The 25,497-nt window shown below is 47.0% G+C and overlaps 1 protein-coding gene across 1 annotated transcript in view; it reads left to right on the top strand.

Moving 5' to 3' along the window:
• The window catches only part of CLSTN2 (calsyntenin 2), a 590,942-nt gene that overhangs the window by 463,613 nt on the left and 101,832 nt on the right, over positions 1-25,497 (top strand). Inside the window, exon 5 of the mRNA XM_012762292.2 lies at positions 2,810-2,959. Coding sequence (XP_012617746.1) covers positions 2,810-2,959 — 150 coding nt within the window. The remainder of the gene's footprint in view (positions 1-2,809; positions 2,960-25,497) is intronic.

The raw sequence follows: 25,497 nt of genomic DNA, 5'->3' as shown, positions 1-25,497 counted from the left end.
ATGCCTGGTGTGGGAAATTTGGAAAGCACAGAAAAGTATGAAGAATGAAATAAGCCGCCCATAATGCTGCCGAAGATAGCCACTATTAACAATTTACCCTATTTCCAGTAGTTCTTCTGTGAAGTTTTTAAACAACATTAAGGCCACATTATCCTTTCTTGTCTTTGTCCTTCCTTTATGCACTTAACATTTGATTATATGTATTTCCCCCCATTCTTAAAAGTTATTTATAATCACCACTTTTACTGCTGAACAGCATTTCATTTTATGCATAAACTTTTATACTTAGCTATTCCTTTACTATCAGACTATTTTTTTTTTTAGTGTAACAAATAATAGATGAGCATATTTGCCCATATATCTGCAAGTTGTATCATTTTCCCAGGATCAACTTTTAGATGAGGAATTGCATGCCTAAAAGGTATGAGCAATTCCAGTGCAACCGGCATATATTTGCAAGTAGCTCTCCAGAAGTGTTGTCCAATGTAAATTCCACCAGGAGGAAGGTACTGCTAAGTGTGTTTATCTCACCCCCCAACGCCCACTCCCTCAGATTCTTCAAAAAAATTACCTTCACTAACATGCAAGGTAGGTACTGATTGTTCTTCCAGGGTCCATTTGGACCTGGAGAAACAGGTGCCAGGACTGCAGCTCACCTGAATTAACTGTGGGCTCAGGTCTCCTGAGAAGACATTAGTAGGAAAAAAATCACTCAAATATTGGAGGAAAAAAATGCAATTGTAACAGAGGCAAAATGAACGCTTTTTCTGAGCTTTCAAAAAATTTTAAATGTGTGGCTTATCCAAATATGACCTTCTCCCACACAAAAATTGGTCACAATATTATACTCATTTTCAACCTAATGCTTCTAATTCTGTGCTTTTAAACTCATTTTCACATGTATGAAGTTGTTGGTGGTGGAGAAAGTAAATTAGTTTCTCAGATGGTTTCATTAAGACTTGTTGCAGAATTAGAGTGGCAACAAACCAAGCCAAGGATCCAGCTTGTGGGTTTATTTTTCTACCACAATCGATAGTGTTTGGTCTGCTTAATGTCACATGTGTTGCAGACCCTGGGCCTTCCTCTTCTAAGAGGTGTATCTTTTGAGAGCCATTTAACTTTAAAGAAAAAGAAAGTTAAAACTTTTTGTTCAAAATTCAATTTGATGTTGCAGAAATATACTTCTCATGGCTATATTAAAGTGCTTCCAACCGACAGAATTCCTCCCCTGTGATGGCTATAACTGCAAATAAGTTTGTTAACAGAATCCATGGGGAGTGTTACCCACCCAACACTGAGCCATTCCAGACCTGTGCAGGGCCCAGCACTGAGAATGAGACAAACACTTGGGGTACAGTGAAAGGGATTCTGAACACAAGCCACAAAGCCAAAAATACATCACACTCGTTTTTATTCAGAAATTTTTGACTGACTTTGTTAAACTAAGTTCTGCCTCAAATTGGTGGAGGCAGTTGCATTTTTAGAAACAGTCCTGAGCAGATAGCAGAATACATTATTCTAATTCTTGGTGCAATGTCTTGGGCAACTTCATATTCCCTCCTGGACATCAGCCAACCTCTATTCCTTCCACTTTCCCACCCTGACACACACTCGGGTGTGTAGCACCTGCTCGTGGCCTAGCACTAAGTACTGTTTCACTAACACCAGGTGATTGGTGGATCAATTTTTCTAATCTTCAAAGCATTATATGACTTTTCTAATTTTCCAGGCTGTCTTGTCATAATCTGCATTGTCTCAAGTCTCATGAACAATAGACTGCAATTAGAATGGAAGAAAGTTCATTCAGGTCATTTTCCTTTAGTGTTGATGAAATATACAAACAAGCCTGAGTCGGCAATTCCCTGTTTGTTTACTTATTTGTTTGGTTTTCAATTTCCATTTTTTTAATTTCACTTCCGATAAAAATGATGATAACATATGAGTTCTAGTTTACTGTCAATTCTCTCATAAAAAAAAAAGTAGGAAAGAAATTAGTCTCAGCAAAGGAAGACTTTAATCTCTTGGAATCAAAAACTTAAAAGTATTAAATGCACTTTGGGTCTTTACTAGTTCTTTGAAATCAAAATTGTACTTCAGCAAAAATAGTCAATTAAAATTTTGCCCATTAGTTATCAAATATTTATTTCCAAACCATAATATCAAATCCACAGGAACAAAAATACACAAATGGCTCAGAAAAAAATTGGTCTCTCTTGGGGAAGAAAAGAATATCTTCTTCAAGGCAAAGAATCTGTTATTCTTTGTAGCTTTCAGAAGGGATGTTGCACATTTTCTTATCGATTTTACTTCCTATTTGGAGGCTAAATAATGTGAGAAGAGGCAGTGAACATTCCTGGAAACAAACCCAGATGTTAAAAAATATGCGTCAGGACATTTTCTCAACTCCCTCTTTTTCCTAGAGCTTTCATGGCAGAAGAGCTCTCTGTGCCCTACATCAGGGACATAGCCACCTGGGTGCACTTTAGGAGGAAGTGTTCTGGTGACCCATTACCCATAAATAAATACAGGCCAGCTGGAGTCCAGGTGTGTGTTCAGAATTCCCCAGTAGTACCACTGCCCAGCTGGGTGGCTCCAGCCAGTGGTTCCCAGGAATCTGCCACCAAAGCACAAGCAGGCTGCAGGCAGAAGCCACACTGCCATTGGCCCTTGTTTGTACAAAGAGACACAAAGAGATAAGGAAATGGGTCACTTCATTCTTGCAAAGGTTGGTGGAATGGAGGAGGGATTTTGAGGAAGTACAATGTGGTCAGATTGACCTCAAATGAATGTGAATGTCCATGTTCCCTAGGCAACATCAGGAACACAGAGAAGCTGAGCTATGACAAGCAACGCCAGTATGAGATTCTGGTCACTGCCTACGACTGTGGACAGAAGCCCGCTGCTCAGGACACCTTGGTGCAGGTGGACGTGAAGCCAGTTTGCAAGCCCGGCTGGCAAGGTGGGTCTGGTTTTATCAGTCTTGTTGTGTAAAGGCAGCTTGGCCGGGTCTGTAGAAGGTGCTGGACTTGTCCTCAAATCATTACAAAACGTAACAGGAGGAATTTTTAAAGTGCCATAACTTAGCTGCAAGAAATAGAGTAGCTTGTTTATTCTCCCAACTCATATGTGATATAGTATCCCCATTTTACAGCTAAAAGTGGCAGAGGCATCTCGTGTAATGTCATGTGCACAGTTTGTCCAGAGCTCCCTTTTTCAAATCTCATGACATCTTTGAATCAATAGTAATTATCTCACAGCACTTCAGGAGAAATTGCCAACAAGCCTATTCACTGCATCCAAGGGTACTGAGTCTAGCTGATGCATTTCAAGTTTTGCATCGCTGCTCAACATCTGGGGAAGGTCGTCATGTGCCTTGTGCTCACACAGAGCACGTGCAGGCAGAGATGGAAGAGCCAGAGTCCAGCCTCTGGATTAGAGGTTTCTAAAACGTTGACCCTGAAAATGAAGAAGCAATAGCTTTGGATGGAGGTGGGGTTTTGTGTCAGCTCAGAGATCTTTTAGGATGCTAAGACAGTAAATGTTCAGGTCACCTTTAGATGACAGAGTTTATCCCTGAGCTTAAAGAAACTAAGGAAGGTAAGGACTGCTGCCAAGATGGGTCTTACATAGAGTTGAGTGGTTTATGGAATAATAGCTCTAGTGGTGACGCCAATAGGTCTGGCGGCCAAGCAGAGATGTAGAATTATCTCTATGCCGCCATTTTAGTTGCCTAACTACTCCCTGTCTCTACAGCTGGGTTGAAGCTGTTGCAGGCTATTGCTAACTCATAGCCCGTGGTGTTTGTGGGGTCACCTCCCTTGTGCCTGCAGCTTACTGCTTTCTTTCAGTGTGTTTTTAAGCTGTGGGTCCCTGTTATATTCTCTCTCTCTCTCTCTCACTCATATATTTTATTCTTAAATTCCCCTGGAAAGAGTCTATGTTAGTCACTCACTTCCCTACCGGGTGGACTAATGCCAGGCTGCCCTCGAGGTCCCTGGCCAGACCTTGAATGGGTGCCTCCTTTTAATCAGGCATTCATTCCTAATCCAACTCATCAGGCTCAGCCTGGCAGGACCTCGTGGTACAGAGTAAGGACACCTGTGCCTGAGGAGCCACCTGGGATCAGTCCCTTCAGAAGGCGGCTCTCAAAGCACTCCTGCCCTGTACAACCTGGTCTCCCCTAAACTTGAAACTTCAAAGATGGGAAGTGTAAGTTAATCCACCTCTGGAGACAGCCAGAGTTGTTTGCCTTTGAACAAAGTAGGAAAGATGAAATGCTCAGTGGAGGAGACACAGGTAAGACACACGAGAGGTGAAGAACAAAGTGGAGTCGTCTTTGTGTCAGTCCGTTTAGGAACAAGCAAGAGACATAGGAAGAGGGACAAGCCAGAGTGGGAAACTAGGTTTTCCCAACTTCAGGGAGCCTGAGGTCTGGTCGGGCATAATTCACTAGACCTAAGGACCTGAGGGCAGGATTCTGTCTTGTTCACCACTGAATTTCTCAGGTTTGACAGTGTCGGGCCTCAGCGGTAGGCGCTCGGGAAATAATAATTGAATGAATGAATGAATGAATGGATGAAAATCTGAATAAAGAAGAACTCACCTTGTTTTATTTTTAACTAATAAGGTTTAGCCCCAATGAAGATGTGGCCTTGGAAGAGGCTGGAAAGGATATAGAAGGCTGGAAGGCTGGAAAGGATATAGAAGCTTTCTAAGCATGGAATATGCTCATGACAAAATTTTAAGTGGCAAAAGCACAGTACAAAGCCATATCTGAAAAATAGTCCCCATGTTCTTTTTGTCTTTGACAAATGAGGCACCTACAGATTTGTGATTGCATTTTTATTCCTATATTTAAATGTAATTTTCTAACAGAATTTGTACTTGTTAAATGTATGCAAAGAAAAGCCCGGTCATGATGTTCAATTCTGCATGTGAAGGACGAGTTGAGCATCTACCCTCCAGTGCACAGTGCTATTTGCCGCTCCAGACAGCGAGCTCCTGTGGGGTGAGGATGGCGCACATTTGCTGTGATGTCTCCAGTGCCCAGCGCAGGGCCGGGCACGATGCAGGCACTCGGCAAGTGTTAAATGGATGAAGGAATCATCAGCGAGACCTGGGTGAAAAATGTAGCATTCTGTAGAACAAAGAAAAGAGGGAAGAGGCAATTCCTAGCACCAGTTCTTCATGTCAGGCAAGGTGATTTAAACATGTGTAACACCAGAATCGACCACTTCATGGTGGCTTTGCTGCCTCAGCTGGCCAGCCTGCAGTGGCAGAAGCTAACACAGGGCTCTGAATCAGGACTCTCCTCCCTCCAGTTTGCCTGCTCTAGACAGCCCTTAAGTCCTCTTCCAGTCATTGCCCCCATGGGCTTTCAGATGGTAGGCAGCCCTCCAGGCTCTAAAATGTGTGGCAATGGTCACAGTGCCATCCTGAAATTCCTGTTCTGGACCCCAGAGTTGGAGAGGGACCATCTCTCTCCTCTTTCCAGCCTACCAGTTCACTTCATTCCTCCACTTGGAAACCCTCAACTCTGACCCTCCCATCTTGGAACCTGTTGTCTCTTCTACCCCTGGTCAGGGCTGCAGCCTCTTAGCTGAGGTGCACCTTTCTCCAGGGAAGAACTGACCACAGCTGGTCCAGATGTGTTTCCCTTGTCCAGCCCCTTCTCTCAGCTCTGCACAGCAAACTGGAGCGAACTGTGGTTTCCTGAATTCTTTGCTAACTGCAGGTGGCGCAGTACGCCCCTAACTGTGAGAGGTCATCGATGCCCTGGGGGAAAAGGTTGGCTTTTCTTGGAACAAGTGTGGGGCGAATCTTGCACCTTGTAGATGGGCGAGGTGTGCAATGAGGGGAGGCCGTTCAAGGTGCCAGTGAACAATGTGAAGAAAGCAGTATGACTCACAGATACAGCTGTGACAGGAGCACTGGGGTTCTGAGGCCGCGAGCTCCAGGCCCCTCAGGCCCAGCTGAGAGGGCGCTGTGTGCCTTTGCCAGACGCGATTCCCTGTAATTCCCCTGGAGAACAGAAGCCCCTCCCAAACTGACTGCTCACAAACAACTTGAGTCACCAAGCAAACGAAGTTTGGCAGTTTGAATTCTTGTACCTGTTCTAAGTCATTTCCCTTCCGGCAGGAGGGACGGCGGCACAGTGGATGCAATCCATCACAGCGAGGGCGCCCGCCTCCCCTCGCTCCCAATCGGCGCGTGCCCAGGCCTGCTGCAGGCTTCTCCCAGGGAGCTGTCTCAGAGCAAGGGACCTGCTCACAGCTGGAGCCTTCCCCTCCTTCCCTGGGCCCATGAGGGACCTGCTCCCAGACTCCAGTGATGCCCCAGGGCAGTGGCCCCCGTTTTCCATCACGACAATCCCTTCTAAGTGCAGGACCTGAGGCTTTCCCCAGTGTGCTGCTGGCCCTGCCAAGCTGTGCACAGGACATCCCAGGCCCTAGCTCTGCTGCCACCTGCCTTTCAGACCTGACCAAAGCATTGGGCTATGGTTTCTAATTTCTGTCTTCTTTCTCTGGGTCAGTCTTGTCTTCTCAGAAAGGATATGGGTTCCCAGAGGGCAGAACCACATTCCTGGAGGCCCCTGGCACTGAATTTCCCATCCACCACCTAAGCGTGGACTAGAAGCTTGCTTGCTGGCGTCACTCCCCAATGGGTGGAGTGGGGGCTCTCAGTGCTCAGCTGACAGCAAGGGCAGGCAGAGGGCTGTGTGTCCAGAAAACAACCCCAGGGGCCAGCACACGTGCCTTGCTCTTGCACGAGCTTTGTCTTCTTGACCGTTTTCTGAGATGGTAATTCTGAATAGGTGGTAAGGGCCAGCTCACTCTGCAGGGGTAGGTGGACCTTTGCTGAAAGGAACACTCCCCTCTCAGCTGGCCAGGAAAGAAGAGGACTCAAAGCATGACCCAAACCTGTGTGAGTAGAAGGGAGGACTCCATCTCTCTGTTTTATCCTGAGCTTTGAGAACTCATGGTGTGATTAGAGGTACCTCCAGTTCACAGAGATGAAAGATGATATTAGGAACCGGGAAAGAGATGAACCTGTAGCAGTCTGCATGCTTAAGACAGGTGTGTGTCCTGCCTCTCGGGCCAGCTGTCTGGGTTTGCAGTCTTCCTAGTCCTTGCTTTCCTCTTGCAATTGGTTAGAATCAGCCAAGCCTGGGCCTGTGTGTGCGATGAGGGCTTGGAGAAGGATCCCCGTCATCTCAGGGAGCTGAGCACTGCAGGGGATAAAGGGCCCTTGGAGGCTGTCGGGGCATTGGTGGCCATAGTGGTAGAGACGGAGCTGCCCCACGTGTTCCTGCTGGCTCTTTGCACAGGGATACTAACCTGTTTCTTAGAGGATTGTTTGTAATGCCGTTGCTAGTTTGAGTTTTTTTGTTTGTTTCTTTAGACTTTATTTGATTTCATGTTATGCTATTTGGAGGGACACATCCCTTATTTATGCTTCTCTTTATTGTTATTTTTAATCCCCTGGCCCATCTCTTTCTTCATGTCAAGCTGGAAACATTGTCTCCCACAACACTTAACATGATAGTTTTTCCCTTTTGTTGATGCAAGTCAGATTTTGTGTTCATCACCTGTTCCTGCCAGTCTGGACCCAAAGTTCACTATTTCACTGTTCCTTTATGCAAAACAATTTCCTTTGGAAAAGAGTGGCTGGAGACTTTCTGGTGGCCTTTCACCATTTCCTCCCATACGTGTTGCTGACCGGACCTCCCGCCACTCTGGCGCGGAGGCTCCCTGGTGACAGTGTCTGCTCTGCAGCCCCTAGGAGCCCATCTCCACCCCCTCCCCCGGGCCGGCGTATGCGCCCACGCAGCAGGCTGCACCTTGCTCAGGGGAAGCCACTCGGACTCTCTCGCCCAGCTGTTAGAAGAGTTTTTCCCATGGACCAACCAACTCCTGTTCCTTTTACCTTCACAATAAAGTGTCCTATTCAAAATAAAAAGAAAGGGAGATGCAGCCACATAATTGAACAATCTCCTATCTGTTCTTTGGGGATTTGAATAGTTCTCCAGGTGCATCAAATTGTCTCAAATGTTTCCACCAGGTGCATCAAATTGTCTCAAGTGTTCTTACCGTCCCACAAATGGGCCTTCATTAGGACAGAAGAGCAGTACCTTTCAGAGGACGGCTTCTCCAACCTGAGTGTGCACATGAGTCAGCTGCAGGCCGGGTAAAATGCAGATGGTGATTTCGTGAGTCTGGGATAGGCCTGGATGCTGCTGGCCCATGGACTTCACTTTGAATAAGAAGATCACGCGGAAAATACTTCCTAGACACCTGGGGTGTGTCTAACGCTTTTGTGTTGAAAAGACAGCAGCGGGAGGGCTGCCAGTTGAGATCCATTTACTCTTAATTGTTGGCATTGTGAGAGAGACTGAGGCTGACGTGCACATCACATGGGAAATATTTTTGGAGTGAATTTGTTCACCCTTGACTGAAGGCCCACCGCGTGCTAAAGGCTGGGGACACAGAGACAGATAGGGCGTACCCGGGCTTCTAGCATAGAAGGAGATGATGGCAGTACTGAGGGCAGAAGCTGTGGTGGAGAGAAGTATGGGAACGCAAGGGAGACATTTAACCTTGCACCAGGCCGGGGGCCCGGGGAGACGCTCCTGGACCGAATCTAGAAAGATACTAGTCCTTGGCATGGAGAGGAAGGGAATTGCAGACCAGGGAGCCTGTGTTGGGAAGGTGGGAAGGAGCACAATGTGGCCGGGGAAAGTGGGGAAGACGGGACTGGCCAATGGGGACCAGAACATGAGGGGGGCCTCCTCGTGTCGTCCTGAGTGCAGCAGGGGCTCAGAGCCTTTCCTGCCTCTGTGTGGTCTGGGGCATCTTAGGGAAGGAGGTCTCCTTAGCCACCCACATAGGTGGTGACTGGGGGAAAGGAGACCGGCTGAAAGGGATGGTTATTCTCGAGCGTGCTTTTAAGTGGTGCATTTCCTGAAAAGTATCTAAAGTCATGTATTTATTCTAAAACCAAGTTAAAGTACTGAACAGCAAGGAGGTTAGGGTTGCAGGCAGATCTCATGAGACCCCACAGGCCAGGGGACAAAGTTGGCATGCTTGAATAATATCTACCTTTCAGATTCTATTTTCCTGAACCTAAACTAGCCTCTGGTTATCTCATGAACTAGAGAAACACAAGGTGAGCTTGAGATTTGCTGTCAAGCTTCAAACCCAAAGATGCCGGTCCCAAGTGTGACTCCTCACACCAGAGCAGGGAGACTCTACCTTTCCCTCAAAGAGAATTCCACATGAATGATAACCCATCTACCCTTCTGGGCAAGAGGACAGCACGGGCTTTATTTGAGGTTCCTCCCCAGGGCCCAGCTGCTTCATCCTCCACCCCCGTCTCTGTCCTGTCCCCTGACTCTCTCCTCTGCACAGCCACCTCTCCCCTCCCTGTGCTCTCCCTGTCCCCGTGCTCTACCTGCCTCTCCTTCCCTTCCTTCCTTCCTTCCTTCCACATTCTTTCTCCTCCAGTTCCCTTTGCCCCTCCCCCCATCCAAGCACACGCCCTGAACCCCACCCTAGGGAAGGCAATGTTGACTTGGCAGGCAGAGGTGCTGGAGTTGGGTACGGGCAGTGGAGATGGAGCTGGGCTTGGAGTGAGAAGGGCTGGACTCCAGCCTCAGCTGGGGCATGATCTGGCCAGAGGCTTCACTTAAGCCATTTCTCTGGCTGAGCTTTGGCTTCCTTAACTGTAAATTAAGAATCACAATCTTTGGCCAAACTATTTCGTAGAATTGTTAAGGCCAAATGAGGTTCTAGTGTAGGAGTACTTTGCAAGATTTAAATCACTATGCAAATAATGCGATGAGTACATTGGGAAAATAGGCACTGTCATACAAATGAATACACACATGCACACACGCATTTAATTCTATTCCATACAATTGAGTAGAGCTGTTGGCTCGATCGAGCGTTATGTCCCGGACTTTATGGGACCAAAGGGAGACGTGGAGTGGGGAGGGAGAAGCACATCCCAGCCCAGCTCTGGCTCACCTGCCGCCTTGGGGAAGTCACTCCAGTCTGGCTCCGGCTTCCCTAGATGTAAACTCCTTCTCGTGAGGATTAAATGAAAGGCTGCCGGTGGAGCACCTTGCATAGAACCACACTCGTGGTGGGACTCAGAGAACAGCAGCTCTTTTTAGTCCCTTTTATTCCAAATTCTAAAATCACAATGGAGCATTTTCACCCAAATAATTGGAAAAGCCGTCATGGAGGCCTGAACTCCACGGACTGCAGCAGGGTGACGCGGGGCAGCCACTCTGGGTGTGCTCAGATCTGCCCAGCCAGCACCCGAGCTGCCGGCGGAGGACCCCGTGGAGCTCTCCTCCGTGAATAACGACCTGTTTGGGCATCACTGACATCGCTGATCATTACAGTGCAACACATGGCTCTGTACAGGATGCTGATTGACCTGCTCAGTGGTGTCTTAATGTGCCTAAAGACCTGCTGGATAACAGTGCCCACGCTCGAGCCTGCTTCGACCCGCTCCCCTGGGGCTGAGCCTGGAGGGAAATGGGCCTTGGGAGTTCTCTGGGTCCAGTAATCTCAGCCCTGAAGGGGAAAGTGGTGTGAGAAGACTCTAGTAATAATACTGATAATAATAATAATAACCACTAACTAAACTCTTATAATTTGCCAAACCCTATCTAGAGGCATTGCATGCACATGCTTGTTTACTCTCCTCCACCCCCGAAAGCTGTTATGTTCCCATCCTACAGATGACACTGAGCTTGGTACTTTTGTCACACAGCTGGTAATACCCAGGCAGCTCCGTCTGTCTGCAGACACACAGCTCCTGCCCAGTTTCCTAGAAGGCATCTCAAAGAAAAGGAGAGCACTGCCATCTTTTGAGACCATTGGAGGGAAACTATTTTGAGGAAAATTCTGAAGTAAGAACTCTTCTTCCATGTTACAAGGAAAATGTGTAATTGAGTGCAAGGCAGCCTTGAGAGAGGACCATGGCTTGTAGCTGGTGGGGGTGGGAGGGGTGTCATTCCTGTCACTCAGGCCCACCGCTGGGACCTGCCTTTCATGCAGGACGACAGGGCCATCCATCACTTGGTGTTTTAGCTGAACTGTTGGGGCTCATGAAGGGCACAGGGCTTGCCCAAGGACATGCAGATGCTGAGAGTGGAACCATGGCAGGATCCAGGTCTCCCGACTCAGAACCCCACCTCGACCTCATCTCTCGGTGGATCTTGGTCTGCCCCATGCCACGCTGACTCCCTCTTCCGCTGGCAGTATTTGCAGTGGGCTAGAATGTCTCCCTGCAGGGAGTCAGAAGAGGGTGGGCTTCAGAGTGCTGGCTCTGAAGTCATAAAGACCGTGATAAAGTCCAGTTCCACAACACCTTGGCTCAGGGGCAGTGGACAAGTCCCTTAACCTCTCTGCACCCCCACGTGTGGCATGTGTGAAATGTGGCTAATGACAGTACTCGTCTTAGAGGGTTATCACAAGGCAAAATGGTGCCTCACATGTAGGAACAACTAAATTAAGACTATCATGAGGGAAATGATAAAAGAGGAGAACAAAGGAAGCCACTCAAGTGGTCTTGCAGGTCTGGCCAGCCTCTTAGTGCTATCCACTGGCTGTGTGGCCTTGGGCAGGACGTTGACAGCTCAGCCTCAGTTGCCTCAGTGGGGAAATGCCCCTCCTGCTAATCCCTTCCTCAGGTGGATGCAGTGCGGGTTGATAACACACATAAGAGGCCCAGAAAGAGCCTATCAAATAGTGGCTTCCTTGCTGCTGTCTGCAGTACTAGTGGGAGGGCAGCTCCAGACGGCCGGGGCACCTGTCCGTCATCTGCATACCAGCCAGATGTGGCTTCTCATGTTGAGTGTGACCACAGCAAGCACCCCTCCTCTCCTTGCCACAGTTGTCCTCATCTAAAATGATTATAAATAGTGTTCCCTTCTCCCTGTATCCGCCTCTCATGGCTCCAAGCAGAGGGGGACAGGACGGAGATGTGACCTGACCATGGTCTGCCCAGAAGCCCTGGATTCACAGTGCTGAGCACAGTGTGACCCATAAAGTGCCAACTCAGGGGTTGGAGCATTGGCCCACCCCTAACCACACAGAGGAACAGCTGTGCTCCTGGCCCCCTGAAAAGCTCTCAAAGCTTCCATTCAACTCAGGAAACTTCCTGCAAGGCCTACTCTGTGCGAGGCCAGGTGGGCCCCTGGGAGCATGAGCTGGAGCAGAGGTGGGTGAAGGCAGGGAGGTGAGCAGGTAACTCCAACACAGGGCAGTCAGGGCCGTGCCCAGGGAAGCCCAGGGGCTGTGAGAGCAGAGGGCAGGGGCACCCGACTGTGCTCGCTGGCCAGGGAAGGCGGCCAGCCTTAGAAAGGCTTCCCCAGGTGGGTGACACCCAGGCTGAGATCTGAGAGGTGAATACCATTAGGCAGGAGCCCTGGGGAGTGGGGACGGGGGCAGCGGTCGGGAGAGGTAGGGAGGGGTGTCCCCGAGAGAGCTTTCTGCTTAATTACTGCATCTTCTCCGCATCTCTGGCTCTGTGACTGACAGGACGTGGGTGCTGGGTCGCAGAGGAAGGTTTCGGAAGAAGTTGGGTGATGAAGTAGATGCACTGGTATTTGTTTCCTTGTTAGTTTTCATGAGGAATGTGGGGAGATTTCCAACGTGGACTGTGAATTAAGTAGTCAGAACTTTCTAGAGAGGTTTTGTGAGGAAATGAACAAAATAACCAGAGCTCAGATGGTCCAAAGGAACAAGTGGGCCTCAGTGGGGACATTCCCTCTCCCCACCTTTCTGTGGAGCCCAGCCCGCCCCTGTGGCCTGGGTGCCTTCGGAGCACCCCAGTGCAGTGTCCCCTGGCAAGGCTAGGCCACGTGAGCCGAGCACGGGCAGTGGCCCCGGCAGGAGTGGAAACCCAGAGACACCTGTGGGGCCGGTGTGAGGAGCCTGTCTGGGGCCTCTAAGAATTAATACATTCTGAGGAGGACTCATGTCTGACAACCTGGACATTGGCGTTTCGAGTAAAATGTGACCTCACTTTCAGCCAGTTTAAGACAAGCGAGTTATTTGGTTAGTCAGTTCTAGTAATAGCAGCCAGGCCTTTGCTGGAAGACAGGGCCAGGATGGCTTTGCTGCCCTCTGCGTCCCCCAGTGCCAGCGCCTGTCTGTGGCCTGAGACTCTGCATCCTGGCCCCAGCAGCCAGCCTCAGGCAGGCGGGACCAGGCAGGCCAGGAGCAGGGCCCCGTCCACCTGCCGGGAGGTTTGGTTAATGACCACAGCCTCACACATGCTGAATCTCCCCCCTTTGGTGAGCTGCACGGGAAACCCGGCCCTGCTCCCAGACTCCAGACCCAGAAGCGAATACTGACAGTACATCGTCCCCTTCTCAGACCCCAGGGTTTTTGCTCTTCTTCGAAGTCTTAGCCTCTGCGGATTTCTAACAGCCCTCCTGGTCTGATCTGTGGGTGGGTCTCCCACGTGCCATCAGGGCCCTTTGTGACAAAGGGAAAAGGCAGGCTGTCTCCCCAGGTGAGCACCCCCAGGCAAAGGGGAAGGATTTTATTTTTAGGCAAGATTTATGAGCTCTGCACTCTATTAGAGAACTTGAGGTAATGAGTGGCAATTGGGTCACTATGACATTTTAATGTAATTTTTTAAAATTATAAAGTGTTTCATGCTCATTTGAAAATGATCAAGAAATAGTAATCTCAATAAAAATTCCCCATAATCCAATTAATGAAATATTGTCAATATTATGGTATAGTTTTCTCCCTTTGTGCACAGTCATTTAAACTTTCTGCTCTTTTTCCACTTAACTTTATGTCATATTTGTTTTCCCACATCATAAAACCTCACCACCCTTTCAGCAACTTCATCTAGAGGTGTATTCAGCTGTGCTTGATCGTGTCCCTGTAGTTAGGGCTGTGTGAATGCCAGGTATTAGCATGGTTCCATTTTTCTTTTTAATGCATTGGTGAATCTGTGCAAAAGGCTATGTCTGAATTTTAGCTTACTTGGGAGTACATTTAGTGGGCCAAAGTCTGCAGGCATTCTGAGGGCCAAGATGAATTTCGCCAAGCACGTTTCTAATCATGTGTGACCGCTCGTGCCGTCCCACCCTGTGAAGTAACTGCTTCACACACCTTAACTCAAGGATCTCAATGAATGCAACAGACTTGGGGGATTTGGGCTGTATTACCGGAAGAGGCAAAAATTTGGTTCCAACTTTAAAATGTTGTTCAGTGAAACGGGAAGTCTTGCACTCTGGTACTACTTAGAGTGATGATCATTTCATTTTTTAAAAAAAATAAGCTTTGAGGCTGTGTATAACTGATAGATAAAGAGATGCAATTAGAGTATGATAAATTATACATCAGCCATCTTTTCAAAAATACTGAAAAATGTGTACATGAAAAACTATATTATTCAATTGTGAATGTTTTTCAGAGCCATAAAAGTAAAAATTCTTAAAGAACAGCTGCTCCGTCTTACACCAATAATGCATTTGTCACAAGATAAGAAAATTGCCCAGAAAATGATCACATTTATTGGTCATCAGAGAGAAGAGTTTCTGTACATCCAAGAGAAAGTACTGCTGGTTGGTTGAGTTAATGATTCCCCCCATGGGGAAATTATCTTCCAGAAGGGCTGCTCTAAATTGCCTGGCTTCTGTATCTTTCCAGCATCAGTTCTGCAGGGCATGCTTCTGTTTGGGAGCTGAGCATCTTCAGGGCTGAAGGGGTTGGGAGAAAGCAGCAGCCAGGCTCTGGATGGGGGCCAGGTTTCTGAACAGCATACAGCTCACCTCCCAGCTTTACCTGCTGACCTAACCGCCCACCAAAGAGTGTAAGCTCAGGGTGAGAGAAAAAGCGGGGAGTTGTCACAGGCTTTAAAGAGGTGGTGCTTGACTCTAGCAAGATCAGAGACTTTCTGGGGAACTGAGGCACTCACCCTGGCATGAGTGAACCATGCAGAGTAGAATGGTCCCTTCCCAGCATGTGGGAGCCTAGAGGATTGGGATGGAGAGTCTCAGGTGCCTGAGCTGGGCATGGGATGAAACAGAACTTTCCCAAGGGCTATATGTGGATCTGAGGGGTCTCTAGAAGCAGCATATAGAGTAAACCCCAAATCTTCAATTCAGAAGGGCTGGAGTAAGCAGAGAATACAAAGAGAAGAAAGCCCAACCAGTGCAAGAGTGCCAGGTAATTCCCTGAGCTCCAGGACCTGGGTATAGGCACCTTTCATAAAGCACCCCTGTCATTCATTCCTCAACATTTAGAGAGAATCTACTATGCTCCAGAAATTGCACCAGGCACTGGAGAGTTAAAAACTAATAAAATAGATACAATCCCTGCTCTTATGGAACTTATGATGGGGAGTAAGTGTCAGCAGTTGCAGACAAACAATCACAGAAATAAGTGAACACTTAGAAACCAGCATGGTACCATGAAAGACAGACTATGCAGGAAAGGGCAGGAAATGGTAATGGCCCATCTGACTCAGAGTCGGCATTCAATTGTATTTATGTGATCAACTGAAAATGTTCAGTGTGTATGAGGCACAGAGCTCAGCCAGGTGGAAATGAAGCCCAGGAGAGGGTCCCAAATGGATCTGCTTATTGGCCTCAATCCTTTAAGCCATGGAGCTTCATGGTGGTTGAGTGGGGAGAGAGACAGCCCCACAGCCCCAGCATCCTTCTTTGTCCCTGGATCCCTAAAGGGGGCTTTTCCTCCAGCTCAAGGAGGTGCAGGCCCAGGATGAACTAGGGATGACTGAGCTCCTCCTTTGAATGAGAAGCAGACACAGTCTGCTGTATGCTAAATAAACACAAGTACTGTGTGTAGCCATCCTAAATGCTACTGATATAAACTTTCCAGACTGCCTCATTAAAGAGAATTCTTGACCAGCTTGACTGAGATCCAATTTCTTTATGATCAAGTGTGGACTCCTGAATGCCTAGCCCCATCCAAATCCCACTGATCCCCAGCTCTATGTCCCGGCCAATGTCAACCCATTCCAGAAGTTCTGGAGTGCTCTATTCCCTGGTTCAAGATCCTTATTCTTGATCTTGACCTCAGCATGTGCTCTAAGCTTCCTGAAGGAAACTTCCTTAACAGTGTCAGATCTATTCATCAGTCTCCACTAGGCTATGCTGTGTAACAAATAGCCCTGTCCCTCAAATCTCAGCAGCTTATAATGAAGACTTACTTATCACCCACTGTTACTTGTGCTCTGTGGGTTGGTTGCAGGCCTGTTGCTCTGTGACATCCACTCCATCTTCTCCTTCTAGAACCCAGGCTGGATAAGTGGCCCGTGTCTGGTAAATACAGCTCTTATGGCAGAGGCGGAAGCTTACAAGAATGAGTAGAAATATGCATTGCCTCTTAAAGCCTTTACTCAGAGCTGGCTACTCTCATGTCTGCCCACATGCCATTGATCAAAGCAAGTCACATGCCAAACCCAAAGTTACCAAGAACAATAAACCCGTCTCTGTATACTACTCTCTTAGTCACAAGTGTTCTCTCCCTTGTGCTTGTAAAAATACACCTGTGCCTTCCCCAACACCCTCAAAAATCTCCTCAGATCATGGTATCAGGCTCAAAGTCCAAAGTCTCATGGTGTATATAATGCCCAGATGAAGTTTCTTTTGATCTGGAGACCTATGAACTAAAAAAATAAAGTAAAATAAAATAAAGCAAGGTATCTACTGTACACATACGCAACATACAATGGAGAATCAGGAAGGTAACAGAACACACTCCCATTCAGGTTCAGGAAGAGGGGGAATAGGAGGACACAGCAGTCACTGTTGCACAGCGATTCTGCAATCCCATGGACAAAAGCCCAAGGTCCTGGCCCTGGGGGGAGGGAAGAGTCTTGACTGGGCCCTGACTCTGCACTCTGGATGTGGCTCCTCTCTCCATTTCTCTCCACTACTTCTGGCTCCTTCCATTTCCATTATCCATCTTGACCAAAGCTAAAGACAGCATTGGTGAATATGCCCTCTTTGACGGCTGAACAACTTCCTCAGCCTGCGTCCTACCAAGAAAAGTTGGAGGCCCAAGGGTCATTTAACACATTAGTCATAGCCTTTTAAGATCTTCCCATCTGAACTGTCCACTGTCATTCTACTGCTCAGAGGCAGTCTCATGGCCAAACCCCAAATCAATGGGGCAGGATGTATATTCCTACTGGGAGCAATCACAATGAGGAGCAATAGTCCAGTGAACTAATGGCTCAATGAAATGACTCTCTCTCTATCGAGAGCCCTGGGTCCTGTATCTGTAATCCTTCTGGGACTCTGCCCTAAAGAAAGAAAGAAAGAGAGAAGAAAAAAAGGAAGGAAGGAAGGGAGGGAGGGAGGGAGGGAGGGAGGGAGGGAGGAAGGAAGGAAGGAAGGAAGGAAGGAAGGAAGGAAGGAAGGAAGGAAGGAAGGAAGGAAGGAAAGAAAAGAAAAGAAAAAGAGAAGAGAAGAGAAGAGAAGAGAAAAGAAAAGAAAAGAAGAAAAGAAAAGAAAAGAAAAGAAAAGAAAAGAAAAGAAAAGAAAAGAAAAGAAAAGAAAAGAAAAGAAAAGAAAAAGAAAAAGAGAAAGTGTGTTCTAAACTCTTTTGGTATGAAGTCCCACCTGGCTAGATCAGTTTCCAGGCTGCAAACAGATTTCCCTTGGGGCATCCTGGATAGCAAGGCATGGACTCTTTCTCAGCCTCCTCCCTTAACTGCTGAGACTCACGAATATGTAGACAGAAGTGATGGAAGTCCATTGCCCAGTATTGTCTGCACTGGTGGTTTCCAAGTCTGCCTATGCATCCAGATCACTTTGGGGGCTGATTCAAATGACAGATTAAAGGACCTCCCCCTTGAAACTTTCCACTGGCATCTCCCGAGGTGGAGCCCAGGAACAGTCTTTAGAAGTTTCTCAGGTGATTTTCCTGATGCCAGCCATGACCTCATACCTGTCTGTAGACAAAAATTTGAGAAGTACAGTGGGAGCCCCCACAGATGATGTAGATTGCAAGGTCTGTAAATCAGACCTTGATTTACAGGAGAGAGCGCAGTCTGGGCTGGAACAATCTTGGGGAACTTCCTGGAAGAGGAATTGGAATTGCTGTGGCCAGGCAGTGGTAAGCAACGTAGATTAGACAGACAAAAAGAGGTAAGGTAGGAGGTTGTCATAGTGATTGGTCCAGGTGAGAAGTGATAATGGCAGTAAGACTAGAATGGGAGAGATGTTCACCTTGAGAGCCATCTAAAATTCAGAAGAAGGAGGCCCTAACAGCCCTTTGGGTATATAGAGCAAAATGTGGCAATGCTCTGAAGTTTTGCCTCCTAGATTTGAAGGCTTTGGAAGTAGGTTTTAGGAAATAGTTTTGTTAGAGTATTATCTAGAGCAGTGCTTCTCAAATTATCTGCGATGAAGGACTAGTGTTTTCTCATAATCAGTCATGGACCAATACTTTGTAAAACTATAGTAGAAATGAATTTCTAGAAAAACCAAATGAAAGCAAAGATATACAAAATATAAGCACAATGTTTTTATTATTACACTAAATAAATATGAAATTACTCTGTCAGATTGCTATAAAATTTCTAAATGCTTGATTTCTGTACTTGCCTCATCACACACCTGTGACAAGTACTGAGGGGCTGGCCCAGTCTGTAGACCACAGTGAGCAGCACTGCTCAGCAGCACTGCTCTGCAGCACGACCGTGCCCTGCCCTTCCACAAAATCTGAAATGCTTTAGGCTGGGTTGTCTCTCCCATGGAATCTACCCAACCAGCTCTCTTTATGTGTTGTCCTTGCCTCCTGGCACCAGTTCTCCTGGCTGGCAGCGAGTGGCCAGGAGAAGGGCCTGACATCAGCGTCAGCTTCAGCAAGGAGCTGCCTGCAGTTTCCCAGGTGCTTCTGGAAGGCCCCAGAGTGTCTGCCCATGTGCACAGCTCTGAGGTCTGCCAGGGAAGATGTGAGGCTTTTGTTAGGTTGAGGAGTCGGTCACCACAGTGTTGATTTGGGGCAAAATTAAACCCCCTCTGTCATCAGGAAACTGGAAAGAACTTCATGAGCATGACAAAATTTGAGGACAAATTTCTGGTTGTTTCATTTGAGATTTATTGAGAATGTCTAGGGGGACTAAAAAGATTTGAAAATATGTGGATATTTCCAAGATTGGAGCCATTTGTAAGTGCAGTTTCAACACACATATTTGCCCACAGACATTCTAATTCAGGTGGGGCTGGGAGTGTACACACATACAAATACACAGCAACACACACACACACCAGCCATGTCTTGAATCTTTCCCATTTTAATGCCTGGCTGTCTGTCCTTTGGTAGCTGGCTGGGGCTAAGCAGATGATTGACAGGCAAGGTGTACCATCCCATGAGCACAGAAACAAAGACTCCCAGGGTTTCAGATGATTGCTTTCCTTACCTTTGGCAGCCAGAATTGGGTGGTGGGGGGTTGGGGGAGAGGAGTATGTATGTGTGTGTGTGTGTTCTGATTTTTACACATCTGATCACTCCTCATTTCATAGATATTTGTTGACCACTTTCTATGTGGCAAGCACTACACACTGATGTACAAGTCATGCTCCAAAACATGGACATAAATGAATAGGTAAATAATTCTCAGGAAGGGTGGGGTTGGGGCAGAGATGGGGGAAGAACTCCTGATCAAGGTGAGCCCAGTAAGGTCTCCTTTACAAAGTCTTTTCCTTCAGATCTGAAGAAGAAGCAGCTACCACAGGAAGGGCAGGGACTGAGTACCGGGCAGAGGCTCAGCTAACAGCAAGAGCAAGGCCTTGAGGCTTAACCAAGAATATGGACCTGGGGATATTTATCCTTTCCCTCTTTTTCTTTTGTAGTTATCTCTTTTTAGTAGGAATTAAAAGGTAATAAAATGCTCTTGTAAAAATAAAATATAGTAAATGGAAAGGGGTCAGTAATAAAGAGAGGAGATTCCTTATATTTGTAATTGAGTTCAGAGAGTTTGTATTTTGTTTCTTTTTAAATGGTGCCTGTGTGTAATTGTTTTTAATTGGAGAAGACAAAGCTACATAATTTAATGCTCAAAAATGTATGTGCCTATTACGTGTCAGACACAGGGCTAAGTGGTTTGCATTTATTATCTCATACAACTCTGGAATGGGTAATAATGTCATGAATGTTTGCGTGAGTAAACACAGATGGAAAAGAAAATGACTTGCCCACAGTACGTGATTACCAAGTTTCAGAACTGGGACTCCTAGCCAGGTCTGACTCCAAAGTCCTAGTTCCTAACAGTTATGCTCTGTGGCCTCCCTTTGGGATAGTTAATTAATATCCCCATTCTATAGCCTTCAGAAACTGAGGCTCAGAACATTTAAATAATATGCCCAGGGTTACTTAGCTGGCAAGGCAGAACCAGCTACATAACTTGTTCATCCCAGTGCAAAATGGAAACCAGGGACTCTTTGTCTTAAAATTATTAGAAATTTCAAGACAGCCAGAGCAGAGCATGAAACCAAGTGTGGGGCCAGGTATGGTGGCTCACGCCTGTAATCCTAGCACTCTGGGAGGCCGAGACAGGAGGATCGCTCAAGGTCAGGAGTTCGAGACCAGCCTGAGCAAGAGCGAGACTCTGTCTCTACTAAAAACAGAAAGAAATTAGCTGGACAACTAAAAATATATAGAAAAAAGTAGCTGAGCATGGTGGTGCATTCCTGTAGTCCCACCTACTCAGAAGGCTGAGGCAGGAGGATCACTTGAGCCCAGGAGTCTGAGGTTGCTGTGACCTAGGCTGATGCCATGACACTCTAGCCTGGGCAACAGAAGGAGACTGTCTCAAAGAAAAAAAATAAAAATGAAGCCAAGTGTGGGGCCCTTCTTAGCATGAAGCTGGTCTCAGAGCTAGGATTGCATTCCTGACTCCTCAGCACCTCCTGCCTCCTTCCAGCTGAATGTCCTACCTCACAGTTGTATGAAATTTAAAAAGACAATGAATTCATAATAGTAAGAAATCCTTTTGTGGGGTTGGCTCAGGAGTCAGCCTGGCAGAAGTGCTGGCTCTACACCGACTGGCTGTGGGACCTTCTGTAATTACTTACCCTCTCCCCAGTACAGTGTCCTCTCCTGTAAAGGGGGTCACCTTCTCTCACAGAGCAGTTAGTACCTGTACTGGGAGATCCATGGTGGTCCTTCCCTAGCCTCTCCTGAGAGCAGATTGCAAGGGTGGCAGGGTCTGGCTTTCAGAACTCCTGTGGGATGGATCCAAAATTTGGAAGCCTAGTGAAAATAGCTTACATTTCCTTATATGTATAACATGGAGCACTCACTACTCAGCCATAAAAAATATGGTGATCTAGTATCTTTTGTAACAACCTGGATGAAACTGGAGACCATCCTTAGTGAAGTATTGCAAGAATCGAAAATCAAACACCGCATGTACTCAGTACTAAATTGGAACTAATTGATCAATACTTATGAAAGTAAAACTCAAGGGAAATCAAGTAGGTGGGAGGGGGAGAAGGGGATGGGTAAATTCACACCTAACAGGTACAATGCACACTAAGTGGGTGAAGGGCACACTTACAACTTCAACTCAAACTGTGCAAAAGCAAATTATGTAACCAAAATGCATGCACCCTGTAAAAGTCTGGAAAAAAAGAAAACCACTAAATATTAAAAATAGACAAATTTCATCCAACCATGTGTTGTGTTGCACATAGTTAAATAAAAAGCATATTAATAATTGAAAACTTGTAAATGTTAAATAAAATTATGTACAATGTCAAGGAAAAAAATAGCCCATATTTTTGACTACTTAATGCATGTCCAGCACTCTGCTAAGCATTTTACACATATTGTCTTACTTCATCTTTGCAATAACCCCATTAGATGCAGTTGTGATTTTTCCCCACTTTGCAGATAAAGAAACTGAAGCACAGAGAGGTTAAGTGCCTCCCCGAAGGTGCAGTAGCTGGTAAGCAGAGGAGATAGTGACAGTACCCATGCATCTAGCTCCTCATGCCTAACCTTGTACTCTACTTTTAGAGTACAAGGTTTGGTGCCTTGTCACCAAAAGCTTGGCACTTTCATGAGGCCTGTTCATGAGGCCAAATCAGGAGAAAGAGTACAAGTGGTTTGGGGTGGAGGAAACAGAATTTTTATTACTTTGCCAGCAAAAGAGGAAAAATGGTAGACCTTCTCACCTCAAAATTCAAATTTGCTGAACATAATTTGCTGAAATATTAATACAGAGATTTTAAAGGGAAGACCCCTCAGTTCTAGGCTATTGTGGTTAACTATTCTAATTGTCCCATCTCTGCCAAAGACAAAACCTGTGACCTCCACCAGCCACCCACCTGGGGGGACTGGCACCTTCCCAACCCCTTGCCTGAGGCAGACATGCAGGTTTCGGTTCTGAAAAAGAGTGGGGGAAGTTTCAAAGAGACAGAAAATATTTTTGCCCGTTTTTCTCAGGTCATTCCCTGTTACGGCCTTATCCAAAGTCGGGCTTGGATACTGAGGAACTCGCCCCTAGGGAGAGAGAAAGCCAATGTCAGAAGTCAGCGTTGTCACTCCCTTTCACAGAGGCCTTGGAGTCTGTGTTACCCACACTTCCTGGCCTCGCACTCAAGGACCTTGTAATCCGGCCCCAAAGCTCCTTTCTGGCCCCACCTCACACCAGGCCCCATGAGGCCTTCCCCAGACTCACATGTGTCTGTACTTTCTGAGTCCTGCCAGCTGCTGGGGTGTACCTTGGGGAGGGGCTGGGCAGGGACTATTAGCATCATTTGCCATCTGAATGGCACCACTGAGCCTGCAGCTGTACAGACACCTGCCCAGGTGAAGACACCCTGGAATTCTCTTCTGCCCTCTGACATTCCCTTCACTCCAAAGTGCTGTATCAACCAGTCTTTTATTCTCTGTATTCTGATGCTTTTCATCTGGGGCCTGGCTGATCCCAGAGGGACTGCCCCTCTCAAGCTCAGCCCATTCTCAGAGACAGTAAACCACTCGCCCTCTCACTTTTCACTTGCAAACCAACCAACCCAGAGTCCAGGCCTCCAAACCAAATCCTTTATGGGGCTCTCACTCTCTGGGCTCCCATCCACCACCTAATCACCCTGGAGTCAGGTGTCTGACAACTGGGGACAGCCCCCATGCCCAAGAGCCTGCTGAAATGATTGAAGGCAGCCGGTCCCAAACCCACTTGCCCTGCCTCGCCTGCTCCTTCCCAGGGAAGCCTCAGTAAAGCCTTTTGCCCAGTTTCCCCTCCACAGACCTCCTGGGTGACACGGTGCTCCTCCCCCTGGGATCTGTGAGTGTAACAAACCATCCTTCCAATGGCAATTGTATCCTGACCCGTTGGCTCTACCACACTTAAATAATAATAATACCTATAGTAAAATAAACACCTAGGCCACCTCCTCCATAGAGTCTCCTGTGAGCCCTTCCTCAGCAAAAACTGCCCCTTCCTCTCTGCTTCCCTGCATCTGCTCTCTGTTCCTGTCAGTTTTAAGGCTGGCTGTGTGGCTGCCACTGCCCTGGCTGCAAACTCCTCTGAGTGACGGGTGATAACTCACACTTCTCTGCCCTCTGCGTGCCTAGGGCTCTGCCTGGCACGTGGCTTCTGGCGTAAGGAAAAGAGTGATCACAGTAGTATTGACAATGTCTCTGTTCTTGGTGCTTTGAGTATCTTTTCTCCAATTCCTGAAGCAACTCCACAAGGTAGATTTGTGTTATCCTCATTCTATCAGAAGAGGAAAATGAGACTTAGAGAAGTTCAGTGATTTACCCAAAACCACACAGTCAAGAAACAGCAAAGCCAGAGTTCAAACCTGTGACTGTCCAGCCGCAGAATTAACACTCTTAAATTTAACTAAGTGGAATTGACCTGAATGGAATGCAGTTCCCCTTTGTGTGACCCTGTCAGCAGTGACATCTGCATGCATTGATCAAGGGGCAGCTGTCAGGAGTGTCCTGCTGTCCTGAAAATGAGCACATTAAGCCAACCCAGCTGCAGGGAAACCATTCCAAAGCACAGTCTGACTTCACACCCTCACTAGACACCTGTGTGTGGCTCCTCACGGGCTCTGAGATGGAATCCAAACCTCTTCTCCGGCACCCATCACCTGGCCGTCGTTGACCTCTCCAGCCCATGTCTACTTCCTAACCCAGCCCAGTTCAGATGCTCCGGACGCCCAGTGGTAATAACATAAGCACCACCAGCTTCCCCCAGCAGGGGGGAAGACCCTTGGTGCTGAATCAAAGCCACCCATTCCTTAGAGAAAGTCTTGAATGTTGGCAGGCAGTTAATGCCTGCAGAGCCTCATTAGAATGCTGGCTCCCTTAACAACCCCTGTTCAGGGGGCGCCTTTCCCATCCCTCCCACTTTCCAGCATCCCTATATCCAACAACTCACCTTGTGCAAATCCAGCAATTTCCTAGAAATCCTGATAGTTCTTCACCCACTGAAAGCTGAGGCCGCTGCACATACGCATTTAAGTCAAGAAGAGTGTCTTTGCCATGCCTGCACCTTTCCCTTTAGCCCTGCACCGTAGTATGTGAGCACAGAATCAGAACAGTGGGCCAAATGTTTCAAATTACAAGAGCCCCCAAAGCCTGTGCTTTCCAGAAGTCTCAGATTAGTTTTTTCACCTCTAGGCATCTAATATGTAAGTTCTAAGTGATTAATAGTCTGCTGATAAGAAAACACATGTTCCCCAAATTTAGTGGGACTTATAATAAAATCATCATGTTTCTAAATCCTTAAATCCACAAAGAAGTTTAAATCCCAATAGCTTTTTCAGAAATACTTACAGGGTAATTTAGTCCTGATTATTAAAACAGCAGGCAGTCTACTTCCTTTCTCTCCACTCGAGAAAAAACAATTGAACCACAATTCATAAAGTAGTCTCTAGGCCCTTTGTAAACTAAAAAGATTTTGTTTCAAAGCAGGACAGTTCAGTGAAGTTGGGGAAACTTATGAAGCAGGGATGGGAATGTTCCCTTAATAAGCCTCGTGGGACAGTCTCCCCATGGGGCCCTTTGCCTGCAGGATTTCCCACTCAGGACAAGCCTAGGAGGAGGTGTGATTATCTCAAATATACCCAGATGAGGCAATGGAGGCTGTCAGATGATAATGGCTTTGCAAGGTTCGTGTGAACTTGCATTTGGGAGTCTTCAGTGTCAAAGTGAACCTCTCGCTCCCACAAACTGCCCTCAAGGTTGGTAGTGTTAAGACAGACCACGCTTCTGATCCTTTGCCAACATTAAGATTATCGCTTTTTTTTTTTTTAAGTATCAGTGTAAATTGAATGTTCAAAAATGAATCTGTAAGAATTACAGCTGTTCTCTGTCTGGCAGATCCTCAGAATAGTGGAAGAGCTTTCATAAAAGAGCTGTTGTGGCCCTGGCAAGTCACATTACCTCTCAGCCATGGCTTTGCCATTAGCGTGATTAAGATAATAACACCCCCTCACTGGGTCTCTTAATTAAATGAAAAGATAAA

Source organism: Microcebus murinus, chromosome 1, assembly GCF_040939455.1.
Source record: "Microcebus murinus isolate Inina chromosome 1, M.murinus_Inina_mat1.0, whole genome shotgun sequence".
In the NCBI taxonomy this organism is placed as follows: Eukaryota; Metazoa; Chordata; class Mammalia; order Primates; family Cheirogaleidae; genus Microcebus; species Microcebus murinus.
Note: the sequence above shows the minus strand (reverse complement) of the source record. Positions and strands in the feature narration are given on the sequence as shown.